General features: G+C 37.0%; 1 protein-coding gene across 1 annotated transcript in view; it reads right to left on the reverse strand.

The window, feature by feature from the left end:
- Positions 1-23,736, reverse strand: part of ME1 (malic enzyme 1) — a 192,226-nt gene that overhangs the window by 154,436 nt on the left and 14,054 nt on the right. Inside the window, exons 2-3 of the mRNA XM_049653949.1 lie at positions 9,580-9,713; positions 5,356-5,505 (exon numbers count right to left, since the gene is read on the reverse strand). Coding sequence (XP_049509906.1) covers positions 5,356-5,505; positions 9,580-9,713 — 284 coding nt within the window. The remainder of the gene's footprint in view (positions 1-5,355; positions 5,506-9,579; positions 9,714-23,736) is intronic.

Consider the following 23,736-nt stretch of genomic DNA (forward strand, 5'->3'; position numbering starts at 1 on the left):
GCACTGAATGCTTTTTTCACCATAATTTCTGGCAAACCAAGCAACGGTACTAGTCAGATCAAACTTTGGAAATGCCTTTTTAAAAAACAAAACAAAACAAAAAACCATCATCAAACCTTTTTGTTAGCTCATCCTTTTTACCAAAATCATATCAGTGATCTACTTAGATAAAAATGAGTAGCTGAAAAGAAGATTATAGAAGTTTACAGTTGTATTGTCTGTATGTAAACAAAATTTTACTTCCTCATAGCCTGATTGCTCAGAGTAAGTCCAATTTCTTTCAAATCAATTCTTTATGAAAATTTACCTGTTAGAATAATATGTTTAAAGAGTAGGAGAAATAAAGAACATACCAGTATTTTATGCTTTGTTATGAGATCGAATGAATCGAGTAATATTAAGTTGCTATTTCTAGGAGATACCAAGTAACATATTCAGCACTACCCAGGCACTAAGCTTAAAAGCATGGGAAATAGAGGAATAATTTATACAATATGATCCCTTCTCTCTAGATGCTTACAATCTAGTTGGGAATAAATAAATAGTAAAAAACCAAAAAGAAAGACCAAGAAGAGAAAAAAAAAAAAAAAAACTGAGCTCACAGATCGAGCAGATTGTGATTGCCAAACATGGGGGACAGGAAGTAGGTGAAGTGGGTAAAAAGGTTGAAAAGGTACAAATTTCTAGTTGTAAAATAAATAAGTCACGGGATGTAATGTACAGCATGGTGACTACAGTTAATAATACTGCATATAATAAAAATGCACATTTGAAAGCTACTAAGAGAGATCTTAAAAGTTCTCATCACAAGAAAAAAAAATTTTTATAACCATGTATGGTGATGGATTTTAACTAAAACTATTGTGGTGATCATTTCACAATACACAAATATCAAATCATTATGTTGTGCACCTGAAATTAATATAATGTTATGTCAATTATATGTCAATAAAAAATAAATTAAAAAGTAAAATAAAAACAGACCAAGAGTATTTTGATAGAACATTAGAAATATCAAAAGAAGGAACATGATTAATTGCCAAAGGCATGGTAAAATGATATGTAGCTAATAAGAGCTCAGAAGAGAAAGAGAGGATTCTTGGAAAATGCAGTGTAAAATAAAACAGGTAAAAATATTTCCAAAGAAATTACATAAATCTGCTTTAGCGATTCTTTATGTATACCTGCATTATCAATTTGCATTAAATTTTTCTTTTAAAAAAAAGTTTTACAGAATACAAGTAATTCAAGTAACACAGTAGGCTCAGCATTCTGCAAAAATACAAAAAGAATCATGTCTAGCTCCAAAAATCACCTCTATCTACAAATTAGCCACAATTGTATATGCTGACATAAGCATATTGCAATACCAAATACTGAAAATTCTGCAAGGATTAAAATGTTATGGGTACATGGGAACAAGATAATCCAAACAAACTCGACATTTTTAAAAATCATTATCCACAACATCTTGAAAAACCCAAAGTATCTATGCCAAAGAAAAAAGAAATTCCACAGAAGACCAATAAATGGATAATCCAGCATCATACCTTAGGAAAAAATATGTTGGCAGAATTATTCATATAAGAACTTATTTTTGGATACCTAGCCAGATTTTAATGCCATATTTAAAATGAAAAATAAATATCTAGTCATAGAAAAGTATCATATTGAGACAGGGAAACTCAAAGGGCCCATGAAAAACTGCTTTATTCACTCTTTACTTTTTTCTCTTTTTTTCTGCTTCTACTCTTGCTAGGACCTATGCCCCACCCCCCTACACACACCTCATAGAACACATAATGTATGTCTTCCTTGCAAAGGTCAAGGATTTAATGATTTCTTTGGAGACTTTGAGCACAATAGATAACACTGAAGGAGTGACCAGGCAGGGTCATCACGAATGTTTTCCAAGACCACTGACTCAAGACCCCTGGCTGCAGGGTACAAGTGACTTATGGAGAATACCTAAATACTCTTCATTCTTGGATTACTGACAAGATCTGGGCACCAGACCACCATCCTCAATAAAAACTCCAGGCCCCAAGCAAAGACGAGGTTCACTCTTCCTTCCTTTCTCAGTCTCCCAGACACTCTGTCCATATCTACACACTCTCCATACCTTAAAAAACAGCCAAGAACCCTCCTGGCTGGTCCTACGGGACCTCCCTCTGGGTCCTCGGACCCAGCCAGCCTGCATCAATATCGTTAAGCTATATTAGAAAGTATGAGATCAAAGATATACCTGTTTGCAATTTTATTAAGCTCAGTACTTATACTATTATCTCTTAACTTTCACTTATTATGTTCCTAATTGCTACCCCCAATTATACAAAGTAAATATAACAAGAGGAATCCTCCTGTTCATTTTCTGAATGTCTTACAATACTTGCTGTTGCAGTAAGAAAGATTAAATAGACATTTGTCAACTTTGGCTTTAAAAAATAATCTATATGCTAAATGAGGCCTGAAAGATCCATTATTATTCAAACACAATAACAGTTTTCTGCCCAATTAAATACAATGTCTAAATATATCCCACATAACACATTGTCAAACAGGTTCCTTTCTTTACAGTCCTAAGAGAAGCCAGGAGAATGAATTCCATTAAAGAACTTCAAAATCATCAAAAGTTTAGCAAGATCTACACATTAAAAATCAACACGAAAGAAAACTGCCATAAAGCAACCATATATAAATATGATTATATATTTATTTATATAAATATATAGATCATATATAAATATCATATATAAATAGTTTTAGGAACTTTACTTTCTCTGTTAGCAAAGCATTCCTTTACCTAAATTTCAAATACTGTACGTAAGTTGGAAGAATAATAAGATGAATATCTCCACCAAGATTCAACATTTGTGAGCATTTTGTTACAAATGCTCTGCTACCTCCTGCCCCATCTCTTCCTCTTCCCCTTCCTTTAATCTATCAATTTATTTATTTCTGGCAAGCACCCTATAATCAATATATTAATACTTCTAAAGAAAAACAGATAACACTAAGATAAATACTATAAATACCCTTATATAAGTTCAGTTCCACTTCCCACCAAATGGGTTCAGACACATCAGGTTTTATCCCAAATTTAAATTTTTTAAATGTAGATAAAGGATGGTGGGCTGCAGCTTAATCCCCATGTCACAGGCGGAAACTAAGACATACAAAGGATAAATAATGTATTCAAGACTAAAACAAGTAGCAAAACCAAGTACGAAAATATAGGCAACCTACTCCAGAGCCCACTTCTAACCACTGCTCTAGGAAGCCTCCAATCCAACAGGAAACCCTCATGCCTTTCTTGATCTATCCAGAATAATTCCATCACCCCTAACTGTAATGCTGGCCTAATCTGGACACCATCCTCTCTCACTGGGCTTACAATAGCCTGCTACCCAGGCCATCTGGTTCTTCTATCCATTCGACTACAGGTAAAAGCTAATGTTCTTTAGCCTCCAAGAAACTACAGGTTCTGTGCTCTCTCATTTATGTTATACCAGTGACTTCACCTACCACTCTCCTCTCTCTCACACCACCAGCACACTGGCCTCTATGCAACTCCTTGTCCCCAGGCATGTTCCCACTTAGGGCCTGGCACATGTTTCCTTTTATATCTACATGACTGCCCCCCTCACTACTATGGTCTCATTTTCCAATGAGGCCCTACACTGTCCACTTTATTTAAAGGTGCAACTACCCCCCCACTGAGCGATGGACTCTCCAAATGCCCTTTTCCTGCCCTAGTTTTTCTAATATTTATTACCTTCCAACATCCTAGACAGTTCACTTATTTTTTATCTCCCTATCTTTTCTGCTCTTAGATTTATAGGTGTACCAATGTATGCTCAGCCCTTAGAAAATCATCTAATGTATACTAAATGCACAAAAAGTAATTGTTGCTATTGGGACTTCTATGTCAACTTCAACCCAAATCCTTTGAGTTATGCTCCTCTACATCTCTTATAGTTAGCATTTCTCAGTATATCCCAAACAGTTACATTTCAAAAAATATGCTTAAATTACATTTTAAAACAGCCGAGTGTTACACACTTATGCTTTTATGAAGACTATTTTTAGAAACACACTTTATAGACATGGAGAGATGTTCATGTCACTGAGAGAAGATAAGGAAGAGCTTATATAGTATGATCTTTGTGTAAGGAAAACAGTATATATTTGTGTGAATTTAAAGGTTTTCTGGTATAATGACATTAGGTATTTCCAAAGCATTTCTCCCTTCTGCATATTTGTATTTTCTCATTTTTTCAATAATGAAGATATATTGTTTGTATGATTAAAAAATAAATATACTTCTATACCCCCAAAATTATTCTTCACAATACAATTACCAGCTAAATTCTAACTCTTGCTCTATTAATAAAATATGTATCCACTGTTAATACAGCTGTTTTATAAATGCAATATAGATATATGCTATTAATGTAACTTAACAGACCATCTACAGATATTTATCTAATTATTTTCTTTATACAAGGGATGATGGGGTCAATTCTTTTCTTTATACAAAGAATAACATGACACAAGTGTGTTAAATATTACCAATATTATCTATGGGAAATCCACATATTCAATCTAAGTTTCAGATATTACCTTTGGAACACTCCTTTCAATGGCAGTTCTTTTAATAAGCTTTTTTACTTGTGGTATAAACTTACAAACATTTTTTATCTTTAAATTCAGAACTATAAGTTCTGAAGCATAAATATATTCAACTTGAGCTTTTGATTTTGCTGCTGTTAAAAGTATTATTTATTATTTATTTCAAATGCGTCCTGCTTCAAAGTATTTAAAGTAATATAATTAATAAAATAAAGCTCTGGATTTAGAAAAATTATATTCTATATTTTACACAACTTTAAAGGTGACTAATATTTCACTTAAGGAAAATCAACAAAAGAGCTACTTTATTTTTTTTAAAGAGCTACTTTAATGCCAACTCTTAATTTAGAAAATGTATTCATTTTCAGAAAAATTTGGAATCCTTGTTTTAACTTCTAATATGTATAGAAAATACTGTTAATTAACATTTCAAAGTCAAGCTTAATTATGGTCAATTACTTTCTTCCCAAATAAAAAATAAGTTCATTTATTGTCTATAAAAGGAAACCTAAATTGGCTTATAATGCTTTCCCATGATCTTAAATCTAGAAAAATAATACTATATTTTTTAATGTTTACACATATTTATATCTGAAGTTCTTTTAAATGAAATTTGATTTCAATTTTTCCAAAATTAAATTCCATTCAATAATTTCTTAATTATTATAAAAACTTTACAAAAAAATAAAGACTCAAGTGTATTTAAAATGAAAGTTTACATACCTTGGCTTCCGAAATGCTAAACTATATTGCTGGCAAGCCAGACCCACAGTGGGGGTATAAACAATAGGCATGAATTTCTCAATGTCAGACATTAGCACTCTGTAAAAGAGTTTTTCATTTCGATCTTGAAGATCCATTAAGAGAAGATACCTGTGGAAATTGGACATAATGAGATCTATATTCCAACAAATCATGAAATAGCTGCTTAGATTTTTAACCACTGTTCAACAAAGTATTAAGTACTTTTTAGGTCATAAAGACAACATCTGATCAAAAAGGACTTTAGAAATATTCTTAAACACCTCAAAGAATGAAGAACCATGAACCTGTGTGAGGTTTATTCAAACATTAAAATCATTGCTGAAACAGCAGGTTTATTTAATACCTGGAAAGATTTTATCCCTATTTTAAAATGAAAATGCCACTATAGATAGAATTTAAATATTAAGTAAATAGACTTCATCTTTTAACTTGTAGTACTGAATAACCAAGGGAAATGAAAAGTAGACAATAAGGAATAAGCAGTGACTCTAAAAATTACTAAGGTAGGCAAGTTCAAGAGACTTTTCTTATCATCTTATCAAATGTCCTTTTTCTTTCTAGAGGCATTTCTAACCCAGAGTTACCTTTCTAAACACCAACCTTATTATGTTACCTGTAACCTTCGAGAATTCATAGAATAACACCCAAACCGCTGAGTACAACTTAAAATAGTCTTGCAAAATTGCATTTAACAGTCTTACCATACTTTTTAGGTTCATTTTCATTCACCAGAAGACTTGAAAATGCACAAAATTTGGAGCCAGAGATACAAGGATTCTAATGTTTGGCAAACAGATGGGTTATACCAACCCCTGTAACATTTGAAGATGATGACTTTCAGCCAAGCTAAAACTGATTTAGTTATGTGGAAATCATCACTGCTGAATCAATGATCAATTCTCAGACCTCATTTTATTTTACCCGTCAAAATATTTGACACAGGTGTCTTTCCTTAGAGCTCAATATACTTTTTTTACTTGACTTCTGGGCCATCATACTGTTCTTGGTTTTCTTCCTGTCTTACTGGTTATTCCTTTCCTGTTTCGTTGCTGCTTCCTCTTCTTCTCTGAAAGCTAACACTCATCTCTGATATATTAGGAAATTAAGTTGGCTTTACCCTTAATATATTCCCAAAATCTACACACCTTCATTGCTACCATCCTGGGTCTAATCTCTTGTATTAATAATTATTATTATTGTAATAGTCTCCTAAATATTCTTCCAGTCTACATTCTATTCACAACGTTGCAGACAATCTTCTTGAAAAATAGATCAGGTCTTGTTGATCTACTTAAAACCTTGAATGGCTCCCCATTTCACTCAGAATAACACCAAAGTCCTATAGTGGCCTTCAAAGCCATTCGGAAACTGTCCTCCATTACCTTGCTAACTTCCCCTCCCAACCTACCATATTCCCCGAGCTCATTCTGATCCAGACATAAGTCTCCCTGCTGATCCTGGAACATACCAGGTGAAGAACACTGTTTCCCAGATTTCCTCATGGCTAATCACCTCACTGCCTTTGATTATTCACTCATAAGTCATCTTCCCAATGAAGTCTATCCTGATCAATATGACAATATAATAATGCAAACTAACCATACCATCCCTCAATATTCTCAGCCCCTCTTATCCTATTTTTTTCCATTAGCACCTGTCAATTTCTAGCATACTAATTTGTTATTTTACTATTTAGTATTTAATAATTTTTAAAAATAATTTACCTAAGTTCCATGAGGGCAGAGATCATTGTCTATAATCCTAATGTCTGAAAGAGCACCTGACACTGAGCCGATGTTCAATAAATACTTGAGGAACAGTCTGTGGTAAAAACATGAACGTGACTAGCTCTTACACGGTAGAGGTAAATGGCCCAGGAAAAGAATGTAAAGTAAAAACATTTGAGTCTGAAAGAAAGACTAACAGAACAAATGAAAGAGATTGTAAAGGAGTTCAAGAAACTGCAAACATACACGTTAGGCAAATGGATCAGCTTCCTTCCTAAGCTGCCCCTGGGAAGCTCATGGGCTCATGAAAAGTAGCCATGGCAGTGATAGAGGTTATCCATGGGCTGAGCAACATGAACTTCCACTCACCAGACCAATCTAACTACAGACACTGCTGAGTACCCCATGCGCCAGCAGAAGAGACCAATGCTGGGCACCTGATATGGCACCGTTCCAAGGGATGACCAGCAAGCTACATGGCAGCAAGCTGATTACACTGGACTGCTTCCATCATGGAGGAGTGGTGCTTTTTTTTTTTTTTTAACTGGAATAGGCACTTACTATGGATACAGATTTGCCTTCTCTGCACACAATACCTCTGGCTAAACTACAATCCACAGATTTATAGAATGCTTTAAACACCACTATGGTATTCCACACAATATTTCTTTTAATCAAGGAACTTACTTCAAATGAGAGCAAATGAAATGTGGCAATGGGCCCATGTTCTTGGAATTCACTAGTCTTACCATGTTTCCCACCATCCTGAAGCAGCTGGCTTGACAGAATGGTAGAATGGCCTTCTGGTGACTCAGTTACAGTATGAGGTAGGTGGCAACACCTTGCAAAGCTGGGGCAAGGTTCTCCAGAATGCTAGCTATACTCTGAATCAGTGTCCAATATATGGTGCTATTTCTCCTATAGCCAGGATTCACAGGTCAAGGAACCAAAGGATGGAAATAAAAGTGGCACCACTATGACCCCCCCCCCCCGCCATTCCGGTGACCCACTAACAAAATTTCTGCTTCCTGTCCCTGTGAACTTATGCTCTGCCGGCCTAGAAGTCTTAGTTCCAAAGGGAGGAATGTTTCTACCAGGAGACAATGATTTCACTGAACTGGAAGTTAAAACCACTGCTAGCCACTCTGGGCACCATATGCCTCTGAATCAACAAGCAAAGAAAAGAATTACTTTTCTTTTGGGGTGGGTTGGGATGGGGTGATTGATCCTGACTACCAAAGGGAAATTGGACTACTACTTCATTATTATTATTATTATTATTATTATTATTATTATTATTCTCTTCAACCCCACGGCAGAAAGGAATCCTGCCAAAGACTGCCTTTGGATTCGAACTGCAACTCTCCCCTTGGTTTCCAGCCTGCCAGTCAGCCTACGGATTTAGGACTTACCTCAGCTCCATAATCATGTGAGCCAATTCCTTAAAATCAATCAATCAATCAATCAATCAATCTATATAGAACCAGCAGGTTATGTATGTTGTATATGTTAGTACTTTTTCTCTGGAGAACCCTAATACAAATACTTACTAGGTACTGGTCTGCTACCTCTTCTAACCTTTGCAGCAATATTTTCAAAGAACTGTCACTTCTTTTAATCCACAAATGAAAAACCTGAGGTTTGGAGGGTTTCAGTACCTTATTAAGAAAGGGCCAGGTCAAAAGCACAGGGCCAGGCATGTACAGTGGTCATGGCAGTGGCTGCAGCAATTTGCTCAAGGCCCCACTGCTCATGAAATACAGCCAGAATTCCAACCAAGGGCTCTCTAATTCCAAAGGTAGGGAAAACATTACTTTCACCTTTGTGCAGACACAGAAACTGAATTCTAAAAGTAAGTGACCCAAATCTGCAGTAGTGTTAGAACCAAGCTTGGAAGTTGAAAAAGTATGTTTTTATCTACAATGAACTTAAAGTCTGACTAAAAGCCACTATGACCTGTTTTGCTCTGTCTAGAATGGCATTTCCTGGGGTGCCTGGGTGGCTCAGTCAATGAAACATCCGATTCAGCTCAGGTCATGATCTCACGGTTCATGAGTTTGAGCCCCCTGTCGGGCTCTGTGCTGACAGCTCACAGCCTGCTTCATATCTTCTGTCCCCTATCTCTCTGCCCCTCCCCTGCTCACACTCTATCTCAAAATAAAAAATATATATATTTTAGAATAGCATTTCCTGATAATTCACCTTTATAGCAACCATTTGATCACAAAAGAAAAGTGGTCTCTCTGAGGATATAGTTTAGAAAAGAAAATTTTATATTATTCAAATGCTGCTATTGAAGGTAATTTTTTTTAAAAACATCATTGTATTTCTAGGCAAATTCTTCTCAAACTTGACTACTCTGTCCAAATCACTAAATATTTTAACTTCCTCATCCAATAAAAAAATAGACAACTGCCTAAGAGAAACATAAAAATCATCTTCAGGAATATGTTACCTGTCAAAGTCAGAGGTCAGACGCTCAAAATTTTTAATTACTCTAAGAACCTGGATATCCTGACTGATGAAGCAAGGTGGCAACAATCCATGAATATTCAATTGTTGTCTCTCTTCCAGGGTAAAAGCCAAGTCCTATGGAGGAAAAAAACAAACAAACAGTAATTTAAAGGAAATAATAACCAAAAACTATAGATGTACACACACTTAAAATCCAACAAATATATGGAATTAAAAATCAGAACATCTGGTATTGCCTAAACAAGGCCATCCAACTGTGTAATCTCTCAATACCTCATTTTCCTCATCTTTATATATTAGAGTACTATAATATTTTCAGGTCTGTGTCATTCATATTTGAGGTTTGAAATTAGGTAATGGAGAAAATGATGTGAAGATATGCAAATGAAAGACATAAATATTATTACTGTCATTAAATATATAAATGAATAGGAGTTACAAAAGATTTTTAAATTATGAACATTTTAAAATTATGAACCACCTATGACCTGCTGTTCCTCAACCTATAAAATAGATCAGGAAATGCCTTACATATAATTGAGACACCCAACACTGCTCCCCCAAACTATCTCTTACTGTTCTTAGTACATTTCTAGCTACACAAACTTTCTCACCATTGCCTAAACATACCACACCCTTTTATTCTTTCATGACACCACGGACAAAAATTTTTCTCTGCTTCTCTGTCCTTCAAGCCTGACCTTAAATGCTCCCTCCTCTTGAATGTCTCTCTAAAGCCTCTCCAGATTCAGCCAGTATGTCCATTAGAACCCTATTATTTTATACTATGTTATCTGTTTACATGAACACTGACTGTAAAAAACATGAAGCTCAAAAATAAGTAACAAAATATAACTGATGGGCTGATACAAAAACCCAGAATGGACTGAAGAGATTTGCTGGAATATAATAAGAGGGGAAGTAGTAGCAGAGAAACCCCAGTAGTCATTAATCTGGAAGAATGGGATGAGCCATTCCCCTGGAGATGACTCCTCCTGGGGCTACCGAAGCCCAAAACACTTCTTTGACTAGACTGACAACTGTTTCTCTGGGTCTGGCAAAAGTGCACCAAAATGATGATGGTTGGGTTCACTCATTATGACCATTACTGACGCTTCTTAAGACAGCTTGGATGGGTAGACATGTGTCCACTGACTTTGTAATGGGTGATTCTACAGCCATCCTCCTCTGCCCCTGAAAGTTTCTTGCAATGGTAGAACAGTGATTCCTAAGTCTTTAGAAGGTTTATTACTCAGGGGAAAAGACAATTTGGTTCATCCCAGAGGTAGATGACAGACCCTGACTGTTGAGAAATGAACACATTGAACCTCAGAAAGTAGGTGAAGGAGGTCAACAGATGAGCAACTCTTTCTTTCTTCTTATTTTTTATATTAATAGGCCCATTTATTCATGTCACTGATGAAAAAGCCTTATGTTTAATTAAACTTCTGGGTCAGGGAACAGACTGAAGAAAGTCAAATAGATTAGTCCACTGAATGACACATAGTGGAGCACTGTAAATTGCCTACAAGGGCTAGCTGGGAGTGATGGCTCCAGAACCTCCAGAATGAGAAGCTGTATACAATCTTGACTTCTCAGCAGAAGGTCTCCCAAGTGCTATCAGCACAGGTGGTGTCCAGTTTCCAGATATTTTTCTCCACTAGCAGCCACTCTTACGACCGCAAATGCCCCATTGTTACAAGTTCAGTTGGGGGTCCTCTGGAGCTGTTCTGTTCCCCAGGAGCTCAATGGGCCCTTCCTAATGATAATCCATAGTGTTCAGCTGTGGCTGGCCCAACCATTCTCTCCTGGATGCCTAGAGAACAGCAGACAGTGCAGCCTGTCAGTCCTTTGCCTAGGAGTTCCAGTAGGCACCAGGAGACACTCGTGGTATTGCTAGAACCTTCTGCATGCCATTTGCTTTTTTATCAGTGGTTTGTGTCTCCAACCACAATGCAAACTCCATGAGATCAGGATTTTGTCTGGGGTTTTTTTTCTTTTCCACTGCTCCATTTTTAGTGCTTAGAAAAGTACCTAGAACTAATACATGAATTAGCAAGGTCCGAGGATATAAAATCAATGAGCAGAAATCTGTTGCACTTCTATATACCATTAACAAAGCAGCAGAGAAAGAAATCAAAGAATTGATCCCATTTCCAACTGCACCAAAAACAGTAAGATATCTAGGAATAAACCCAACCAAAGAGTAAAAGATCTGTACTCTGAAAACCATACAAGACTTATGAAAGAAACTGAAGAGGACGCAAAGAAATGGAAAAGCATTCCATGCTCATGGATTGGCAGAACAAATATTGTTAAAATGTCCATACTACCAAAGGAATCTACACATTTAATGCAATCCCTATCAAAATACCACCAGCAGGGTGCCTCAGTGACTCAGCTGGTTGAGCGTCTGACTTTGGCTCAGGTCACAATCTCATGGTTCGTGGGTTTGAGCCCCACATAGGGCTCTGTGCTGACAGCTCATAGCCTGGAGCCTGCTTCAGATTCTGTGTCTCCCTCTGTCTCTGTCCCTTCCCTGCTTGTGCTCTGTTTCTCTCTCTCAAAATTAAACAAAAAAATAAAAATAAAAATAAATACCACTAGCTTTTTTCACAGAGCTAGAACATACAAGCCTAAAATTTGTATAGAACCACAAAAGACCCCAAATAGCCAAAGCAATCCTGAAAAAGGAAAGTGAAACTGGAGGCATCACAATTCCGGATTTCAAGATATATTACAAAGTGGTAGTCATCAAGACAGTATGGAACTGACACAAAAACAGACACATACATCAATGAAATGAAACAGAAACTCAGAAATGGACCCACAAATATATGGTCAACTAATCTTTGACAAAGCAGGAAAGAATATCCAATGGAAAAAAGTCTCTTCAACAAATGATGTTGAGAAAACTGGACGGTGACATGCCAAAGAATGAAACTAGACCACTGCTTACACCATACACAAAAATACACTCAAAATGGATGAAAGACTTAAGTGCGAAATAGGAAACCATCAAAATCCTAGAGGAGAACACAGGTAGCAAACTCTTTGACCTCAACCAGAGAAAATCTTACTAGACAAGGGAAGAGAAACAAAAGCAAACATGAACTCAATTGGGACTTGATCAAGATAAAAAGCTTCTGCACAGCAAAGGAAACAATCAACAAAACTAAAAGGCAGCCTACAGAATGGGAGAAGATATTTGCAAATGATATATCTGATAAAGGGTTAGTATAAAGAACATATCAAACTCAACACCCCAAAATCAAACAGCCCTGTTAAGAAATGGGCATAAAACATGGATAGATTTCCAAAGAAGACATCCATATGGCTAAAAGACACATGAAAAGATGCTCAACATCACTCATTATCAGGGAAATACAAATCAAAACCACAACGGGATAACCACCCCACATCTGTCCAAATGGCTAAAATTAACAACACAAGAAACAAGAGGTGTTGGCGAGGATGTGGAGAAAGGGGAACCCTCTTGCACTGTTGGTGGGAATGCAAATTGGTGCCGCCACTCAGTATGGAGGTTCCTCAAGAAATTAAAAATAGAAAAAAATACAGATACAAAGAGTTACATGCACCCCAATGTTTACAGCAGTATTATCAACAATAGTTGAACTATGGCAAATCCAACTGTCCACCCACTGATGAATGGATAAAGAAGATGTGGTATGTATATATGTACACACACACATGCACAGACAATGGAATATTACTCAGCCACCAAAAAGAATGAAATCTTGCCATTTGCAACAACACGGATGGAGACAGAATGTATGCTAAGTGAAATAAATCAATTAGAGAAAGACAAATGTCATGATTTCACTCATATGTGGAATTTAAGAAACAAAACAGATGAATACATGGAAAGGCAGGGTGGGAGGCAGGGAGAGAAAAGAGGGAAAGAAACCAAAAGAGACTCTTAACAATAGGGAACAAAGTGAGGGCTGCTGGAGGGGAGTTGGGTGGGAGATGGGTTAGATGGATGATAGGTATTAAGGGACGGCACTTGTGGTGATGAGCACTGGGTATTGTATATGAGTGAGAAATCAATGAATTCTACTCCTGAAACCAATATTGCACTGTATATGAACTAAAGTTAATTGAATTTAATTAAAATAAATTAAATTAATTAAAATTTAAACAAAATAAATAAATGTTAAAAGTACCTGACATAACTGGGATTCAGTAATTTGCTACATAAACAAAATGGAAAGCTTTAAATATTTAACTTCTGAGAAATATTAAAATTTTAAAAAATAGTACAATTGCTGCTGAGGAAACTGATTAGCATATTAATTCTGGTAAAATTAAGTTTAAAATTAAAAGCAATCAGTAAGGGATTTTGTTTTAAAAAAAAGTAATTGTAAAATGGAAAGCATACTTCACCTGTTAAAGAAATATCTGGGAAGACTGATCCTTTAAAACATAATGTCATGAGGGGCGCCTGGGTGGCTCAGTCGGTTAAGCGTCCGACTTCAGCTCAGGTCATGATCTCGCGGTCCGTGAGTTCGAGCCCCGCGTCAGGCTCTGTGCTGACAGCTCAGAGCCTGGAGCCTGTTTCAGATTCTGTGTCTCCCTCTCTCTCTGACCCTCCCCCGTTCATACTCTGTCTCTCCCTGTCTCAAAAATAAATAAACGTTAAAAAAAAATTTAATAAAAAAAAAACATAATGTCATGAATAACTCTTCAGAATAAAACAGAATTATGTAGGGGCGCCTGGGTGGCTAGTCTGTTAAGTGTCAGACTTTGGCTCAGGTCATGATCGCACGGTTCGTGAGTTTGAGCCCCACATCAGGCTCTGTGCTGACAGCTCAGAGCCTGGAGCCTGCTTTGGATTCTGTGTCTCCCTCTCTCTCAGACCCTTCCCTGCTCATACTTTCTCTCTCTCTCTTTCTCTCTCTCTCTCTCAAAAATGAATAAACATTAAAAAATTTTTTTCTAAACAGAATTATGTACAGTAATGTAATTGAAAAAGAAAGAAAAATTCAATAAATTTTTCTCTTGCTCAAAATGAAAAATTTGTAAGTTAAAAATGGGAAAAAAGTTAGAGGAAAACTGAGCCTCAAAAATACATGAACATATGTAAAGAATCAGTAAATTTCTGAATATTACACCTTGAAAATATGCCTCCAAACCAAGAATAAAAATTATCAATATTATGAGAATAAGACTTATTATCAGAAGCACTAACATATTCTCCTGTGTTCACTTAATAATGGCACTTAGTCATTTATTGGTATATTAGCCAGTCTTTTTACATAAATTTTCCAATGTCGGTCTGACCTAACAGGTCTCCCATATTGCATGCCATGTGAATGACAATGCCATCTGGCTATCTTCTGATATTCTTTCATGTTTAGTAACTACAACCCCCCATATGCTGTTAACCAAATATTCTATGGCATAATAGTGTCAATTTGACTCTGAAAAAACAACAACCAAAAACAAAACAAAGCAAAAAAACTACGGCTTAAAAATTTGGGAACTGGTCCAGGTTAAAGTCCTATGATTGGGGTCATATTCTATTACTAATCTTTATGAATTAAAAAAAAAGTTAACATATAAGCAAACTTAAATCTTAAAATTGCTGAAAATTCAAAAATATATATGGCATGATTTTGTTTAAACCACAGTTTTTAAGAACGACACATCAAGGTGATTCCTACCAACCTGCGGCTTCCCAGAAAGTATGCAGCAAATGGTAAGTGGAATTCTGAACCATTTAATAATCCTGGCTCTAAGTTTCATTTTTTCATACTAACAGAGACATATTCATATATATTTTGTAGAAATTACAAACAGTGCTTAACACATTCTCCTTATTAAACCCTAGCTTAATACAGTGAAACACTATCTTAATGCATTCTCCTTATTAAAAGCTGATGTAACAAGTATCTGTTTCAAAGAATTTTTACCTTAGGGTTATGCTGTGGGGCCTATCCAACAAAGGACAGTGTATCCCAAGTATACATGCAGCTTCTAACTTCCATTTGCTTTCTACTGAGTCTTTCATGTAGTTAAAAGGTTTAGACGTCTATACATATATTAGGTTTCCAGACCACCTATAATTCTAATTCCCTAATAGCGTTCTCATACACCCAAGGTTCAACCCTGGTTTTCTCATTTTCTGTCCTTCTTTTACTTTCACTACTCCTTAAAAAACCTTTTGGACTAGATCCCTAGACAGCCGAATGGTATGCTGTTTCACTGCTGAGGATAGCACACAGGACAACTATTCTTCTGGACTCTACTAATTGATCTGTGTATATCTTCTTGAGAAAACTGAGACCATCAAGCAGAAATGAAAACAAAATTCCTGGCATAACAAGAGACTTCCATTAAAAACTGTGCTTGCATGGTAACTGAGAAAGAAACTTTTTCCTAAGTAATTTATCAGAAACAATTACCATAAAAACAGAAAAGATACATTCTGAATTCTGCACTAACCATCTTTAATGTTTGAGCTTCAGTAATTTGCCCTGTTTTTTTCCCTGAATAAGGACTCAAAGTAATCAAGCAAAATGGCAAAAAGGAAAACACTGTCTAAATCACAAATATCTTTAAGTAATCGATTTATGTATAATTCATTATAAAATGTATTCATTGTAAGGTTTGTTTTTATTATTTATTATTCTGAAATAAAGAGATCAAAGTGAGCTGTACCTTTATATGTCAATATTTTCAATATTTTCAACTATGTATTAACATAGTTTATATGCATATTTTATAACTACAGAAAGAGAAGTGATACTAATTTGTCCTGGACACATTCTACTGAATGGTTTCTTCCCCCAAATCTTCCATAGTGCCAAATACTGCTCTTTGATATTGATCTATTTAATTCTAAATGAAAACATAGATAATGACTTCTAGATTTTTTTTGGTGGTACACAACCTTATTTCTTCAAAACCCACCAGCCAGATAGAATACACATTTCCAAGGCAAGTTTTTAAATGATTATTTTGAATGCATTCATCTGTGCAACTAAATTCTCTCATGATCATCTGCTTTAAGAGGCATAAAATCAATTAGCTACAACCAATAATATATTAACAACAGCTTCTTTAAAAAAAACATTTGGTTTCATTACCCTAAAATTTACAGCAAAATACCATAACCATAACACCTAAAATTCATTTCATCTACGAATCTTAGGATATAAGCAAGTATAACTATTTTGTAGTTTAAGTGACACATTTGCTTAATTAATAAAAAGAAAGAACACCTCTACCTAAGAAAGCCAGTGGATTTTCATTTACTTTTTTATGAATATAATTTATTGTCAAATTGGCTAACATACAGTGTGTGAAGTGTGCTCTTGTTTTTTGGGGTAGATTCCCGTGGTTCATTGCTTACATACAACACCCAGCGCTCATCCCAACAATTGCCCTCTTCAATGCCCATCACCCATTTTTCACCTCTCCCCCACCCCCCAATCCACCATCAGTTTGTTCTCTGTATTTAAGAGTCTTTTGTGGTTTGCCTCCCTCCCTCTCTGTTAGAAACTATTTTTCCCCCTTTCCTTTCCCCATGGTCTTCTGTTAAATTTCTCAAGTTCCACACATGAGTGAAAACATTTGAGATCTGTCCTTCTCTGATGGATTTATTTCACTCAGCATAATACCTTCTAGTTCCATCCACACTGCTGCAAATGGCACGATTTCATTCTTTCTCATTGCCAAGTAGTATTCCATTGAATATATAAACCACATCTTCTTTTTTTATTTATTTATTTATTTATTTTTTTAATATATGAAATTTACTGTCAAATTGGTTTCCATACAACACCCAGTGCTCATCCCAAAAGGTGCCCTCCTCAATACCCATCACCCACCCTGCCCTCCCTCCCACCCTGCCCTCCCTCCCACCCCCCATCAACCCTCAATTTGTTCTCAGTTTTTAACAGTCTCTTATGCTTTGGCTCTCTCCCACTCTAACCTCTTTTTTTTTTTTTTTTTTTTCCTTCCCCTCCCCCATGGGTTCCTGTTATGTTTCTCAGGATCCACATAAGAGAAACCACATCTTCTTTATCCATTCCTCTTTCCAAAAATTGGCTATTATTGGAAGTGCTGCTATAAACATTGGGGTACAAGTGCCCCTATGCATCAGCACTCCTGTATCCCTTGGGTAAATTTCTAGTAGTGCTATTACTGGGTCATAGGGAAGTTCTGTTTTTAATTTTTTGAGGAACCTCCACACTGTTTTCCAGAGTGGCTGCACAGTTTGCATTCCCACCAACAGTGCAAGAGGGTTCCCGTTTCTCCACATCCTCTCCAGCATCTGTAGTTTCCTGATTTGTTCCTTTTAGCCACTCTGACTGGTGTGAGGTAGTATCAGTGTGGCTTTGATTTGTGCCAATGGATTTTTAAAATATTGGATGAGAGGTTTAACTAAATAGTTTTAAGTATTTCTCACTTAAAACCCAGTTCCTACAGATTCCTTGTAAGGCCGAGAAATTAGTAACCATCAGTAGCAATACTATATTTTCCAAACATAGCTCTTACAATTATTAGTAAGATTTAAAAATTTGGGGCACCTGGGTGGCTCAGTCTGTTAAGCATCAGACTCTTGATTTCGGCACAGGTCATGATCTCACAGTTGATGTCATCAAGCCCCACACAGGGCTCTGCACTGACAGCACACAGCCTGCTTGGGATTCTTTCTCTCTCCCTCTCTCTGCCCCTTCCCCACACATGCACACACACACACACATTCGCATTCTCTCTCTCTCTCTCTCTCTCTCTCTCTCAAAATAAGTAAGTAAACATTAAAAAAAAAATTTTTTTAATTCTTTCAGCAAGATGGAGTGCTGTTGTCCCCAAGGAAGGTTTAAGGTAAATTTCACAAAGTCACCAAACCAGTAAAAGTACCTGGTAAGTAACCAGACTGGTAATTCTTAGTAAATTACTGAAACTACAAATGAACACAAATGATTTCAGAAAAAAAAAGAAAAAAAAGCCAGATCTCAGATCTTTGATTGAACTGTGTATGAATAATCCAAACCAAATGGGTAATACCTATTGCCAGCAGAGTCCCTAGTAATCACATGCACATTTACACTATTCTAAAAAGTGTAATATATGTGACCTAGACAAAATCCTCCAGGTATGCCTATGATAGTATGTGTAGTGATTATTCATATAGTGAACCAGAACATCAGGAATGCAAGGTAATCATCTATTGTGCCTTTGTTTGGTTTATCTTTTTTTAAATGTTTATTAATTTATTTTGAAAGAGAGTCTATGGGGGCGCCTGGGTGGTGCAGTCGGTTAAGCGTCCGACTTCAGCCAGGTCACGATCTCGCGGTCCGTGAGTTCGAGCCCCGCGTCAGGCTCTGGGCTGATGGCTCGGAGCCTGGAGCCTGTTTCCGATTCTGTGTCTCCCTCTCTCTCTGCCCCTCCCCCGTTCATGCTCTGTCTCTCTCTGTCCCAAAAAAATAAATAAAAAACGTTGAAAAAATAAAAATAAATAAAAAAAAAGAAAGAGAGTCTATGTGTAAGGGTGGGGTGGAGAGAGAGAGAGAGAGAGAGAGAGAGAGAGAGAGAGAGAATCCCAAGCAGACTCCATGCTGTCAGCATAGAACTCGATATGGGGCTCAATCTCATGAACCATGAGATCATGACCTGAGCCACCCAGGCACCCCTTTGTTTGATTTCTTAATTCCTTGAGCTAATCAAAGATTCGACAGAGTATAAAAATTAGATGGCAATTCAACACATTACCAATTAAATTACACATGAATTTGTAAAGTCCCTTGCCTATCCTGAATGATGACAATCTTCAAGAAGGCTTTCCTCCTCCTCTCCGGATTATGAGATGTCCTCCAATGTACTCCCATAACATCATGTACTTCTATCATGGAACTTCGTACTCCATTATTTCTGCTGAAGCACTGTTTTACCCTGCCCAAGGTCTAGGTGCTTCTGGTGAACAGGAACTGTGATATTCATATTTGAATAGTACCTAATAAAATGTCAAGATGGATCAGGGTCTCAATAAGTTTTACAACAGGGTTGTACCCTGACAAACCCATCATAAATTGAAAATACCATTAAGTCAAAAATGCGTTTAATACATCTAACCTACCAAACATTGTAACTTAGCTTAACCTACCTTAAATGTGCTTAGAACACTTACATTAGCCTACAGTTGAGCAACATTACCTAACACAAAGCCTATTATATATAAAAATGTCCAAAGGGGACTTTGGTACAAAATATTTTAAGAACTATTGCAGACAGCAAAGGAAACAAAAAAACAAAAGGCAACCTATGGAATGGGAGAAGATATTTCCAAATAACATATCTGATAAAGGGTTAGTATCCAAAATATATACAAGAGTTATAAAACTCAAACTCAACACTCAACTTATAAAACTCAATCCAATTAAAAAATGGGCAGAAGATATGAATAGACATTTTTCCAAAGACATACAGATGGCCAATAGACACATGAAAAGATGCTCACCATCACTCATGATCAGGGAAATGCAAATCAAAACTACAATGAGATCTCACCTGACACCTGTCAGAACGGCTTAAATCGACAACACAAGAAATAACAGGTGTTGTGAAAATACGGAGAAAAAGGGACCCTCGTGCACTATTGCTGGGAATGTAAACTGGTACAGACATTGGTACTGTGAAAAACAGGTAAGAAGCTTCTTCACAAAGTTAAAAATAGAACTACCCAACAATCCAGCAATTGCACTTCTAGATATTTACCCAAAGAATTCAAAAATATTAATTCAAAGGGATATATGTACCCCAATGTTTATAGCAGCATTATCTACAATAGCCAAATTATGGAAACAGCCCAAGTGTTCATCGACTGATAAATGGATAAAGAAGATGTGGGGTGTGTGTGTGTGTGTGTGTGTGTGTCTAAAATGGAATATTACTCAGCCATATAAAAGAATGAAATCTTGCCATTTGCAACAACATGGATAGAGCTAGAGAGTAAAATGCTAAGTCAAATATGTCAGCCAGAGAAAGAAAAATACTGTATGATTTCATTCATGTGTGTAATTTAAGGAACAAAACAAACAAGTAAAGAGAGAGAGAGAGAGGCAAACCAAAAAACAGACTCTTAACTATAGAGAACAAACACATGGTTACCAGAGGAGAGGTAGGTGGGGGATGCGTGAAGTAGGTGATGGGGATCAAGGAGGGCACTTGCTGTGATGAACACTGTTATATAAAAGTGTTGAATCACTATATTGCACACCTGAAAGTAATATTACAGTGTATGTCTGCTAACTGGAATTTTTAAAAAACCTAAAAAAAAGATAGGAACTGTTGCAGAGAACTATGCTTCAGTGTCTAAGCGATATATCTCACATATCAACATGATATTCCCAGAAACATCACAAGATGGCTTTCTTACTTCAGATCCACAGTTGAGATTTTCAGAAATGTTTGGTCTCCTCTTAGTTACTTTATGGGAACTTGTGAAGTTCACGGAATTGCTCAAGGGTCTCCAGAGAAACAGAATGAAAGGGCGTGTGTATAAACACCACATATATGAAGAAATTTATTATAACGAATTGGTTCATGCAATTATGAAGACTGACAAGTCCCCAGATCTGAAGTTGGCAAGTTGGAGACCCAGGAGAGCCAATGGTGTAGTTCTAGCCCAAGCCCAAAGGACTGAGAAATCAGGAGAGCTGACAGTATAGTTACAGTCCGAAGGCCAGCAGGCTTAAGATCCAGGAAGAGCCAGTGTTTTAGTTCAAATCCAAAGGTAGGGGAAAAAAAATCAATGTCCTAGCTTGAAGGTATTCAAGCAAGAGGGGTTCCCTCTTTGTCACAAGAGGGTCAGCCTTTTTGTCCTATTCAGACTTGCAGCTGACTGGATGAGGCCCAACCACATTAGGTAGGGAAGTCTGCTTTACTCAGTCTACCAATTCAAGTGTTAATCTCATCCAGAAACACCCTCACACACACACCCAGAATAATATTTGACCAAATGTCGGGACATCCAGGGGCCTAGCTAAAATGACACATAAAAGTAATCATCACACTCACCAAATATTTTTCACCAAATATTTGTTGAGTGAATGCTTATAATGCTTGCAGGCACAGAGCCAATGAAACAGTGTTATGTCAAATATGGTCCAGAGTCTCATGAAGCTAACAATCTAGAGAGCTTAACAGGATATTACATGAAGAGCTACACAAATAATTATAAAATAACACTGTGGTAAGTACAGGGAAAGAAAAGGGAAAATTTACTATCTAACTTAACTTAGGGGCTTAAAAGGGAAGAGCTCACTAAGGAGTGATACTAAAATGAGAACTGGAAGTAGCTGGGTGGCTCAGTAGGTTAAGCATCTGACTCTTGGTTTCAGCTCAGGTCATGATCTCATAGTTCGTGAGATCTGACAGCGCAGATCCTGCTTGGGATTCTTCCTCTCTCTCTGCCTCTCTCCCATCTGTACTTTGTCTCTCAAAATAAATAAAAACATTAAAAATAAAATAAAATAAAGTAAAATAAAATGAGATCTGAAGGAGAAACGGAAGAGTAGAAGCTGACCAGGTGAAAGACTCAGGGTGACTGTGCAGGAAACGGCAGGGGCACAAACCCCAGCGCAGAACAACTTGGCTTCTCGGAGAAAGTATAAGGAAGGAAACGTCAACTAAGGGAAGAATGATGCAAGGTGACCCTGGGGAAGACAGGCAGGAACCAGAGCAGGCAAATCCCTGATAGGCAGGTAAAGTAACGGGAAGACCTGGTTCTTTGCCTGACTAGTGATGCCATTTCATGAAAACACTGCAAGTGTGTCAGCAGCGCTCACCCATGATGTTTGTTATTCACCATATCGAGGAATCTCCATCCCGAGGCTAGCTCACTAAAGAAAGAGAAAACAGGGCTTCAGAAGTAGTTGCTGAGCACCAGGCAAATGACAGAAGGTTCAACCTGGGCTCAAGATTCTCAATCTGTCTTCCTCGTCCCTGCATGATTCACAAAGATACTCTTAACTGCAACACTTGTCTTTGTAACACCACCTCCTAGCTGCCACACCAAGGGCAGATCTGAGCCATGCCCTACAGCAGTAACATTTAACAAGAAAATTAACCTTAAAAATATATAAGCCAAGGGTTACTGAGTGACTCAGTCAGTTAAGCGTCGGACTTCAGCTCAGGTGATGATCTCACAGGGTTGGTGAGTTTGGAGCCCTGCATTTGGCTCTGTGCTGTCAGTACAGCACCTTAGATACTCTGTCCACCGCTCCCCCCCCCGCCCCTCCCTTGCTCACTGTCAAATAAATAAATAAATAAATAGAAATCATACAATATTTCCAGTGTATAATGGAAACATATTGAGTGCTAGAAACCACAGTTACTGTTTAGAAAGGGGAACAAGCTAGCTGGGGCACAAAAGTGAAAGGGAGACAAACTTTTCACTTCTTCATATTTTTGCTGTTATACAGTGAATCTGTAAGGCTATTAAAAATACTAAGAACTATTAAGAACCATTTATATCAATCTCAGGAATATATACCTATATAACCATACTTCTTATTTACATTTCTTAAATCTCTATCCTTATGTTTCTGGCAGCTCTGAGTACGGCAGACACTGCTGTTTACCATAACATCTATTCTCCCCTTCTTCCGCAGTAAGAGGTCCCTGTATTATTTGGGTGGTAATGAATCAGATAAACGACTAAAATTCCAGACTCCCCCATAAAAGAGGCCCTGTGAATGACTTCTGAACAATGAATCTGAGTGGAAGGGATGTGTGGGATGTAGGGAAGGCTCCTTAAAGGGAGCTAGTGGACTCCACTGGAAGGTGGCCCTTCTTGTGTTTCTCCCATTTCTTCCAGCAACCAGCTTGGAATGTGCAAATGCTATCTAAGACCCATAGTCAGTCAGGACCATGAAGGGTTCTGAAAGATGGAAGGGCAGCAATGTTCCTGATGACTCTGTGACCCACCAAACAGGCCCAGACTGTCTACCTCTGATTTCCTTCATGTGTGAAAGAAAAATAAGCTACATCCTAACCAAATCACTGTTACTTGTTTTTACTGTTGTTGTTCTTGCTGTTATATGTACCAAAACCAAGTCGTAAATGATATAGTGGTCATTCCTGTACCCACTAAAGGAAAGAGATT

The sequence above is a fragment of the Panthera uncia genome (assembly GCF_023721935.1).
Source record: "Panthera uncia isolate 11264 chromosome B2 unlocalized genomic scaffold, Puncia_PCG_1.0 HiC_scaffold_24, whole genome shotgun sequence".
In the NCBI taxonomy this organism is placed as follows: domain Eukaryota; kingdom Metazoa; phylum Chordata; class Mammalia; order Carnivora; family Felidae; genus Panthera; species Panthera uncia.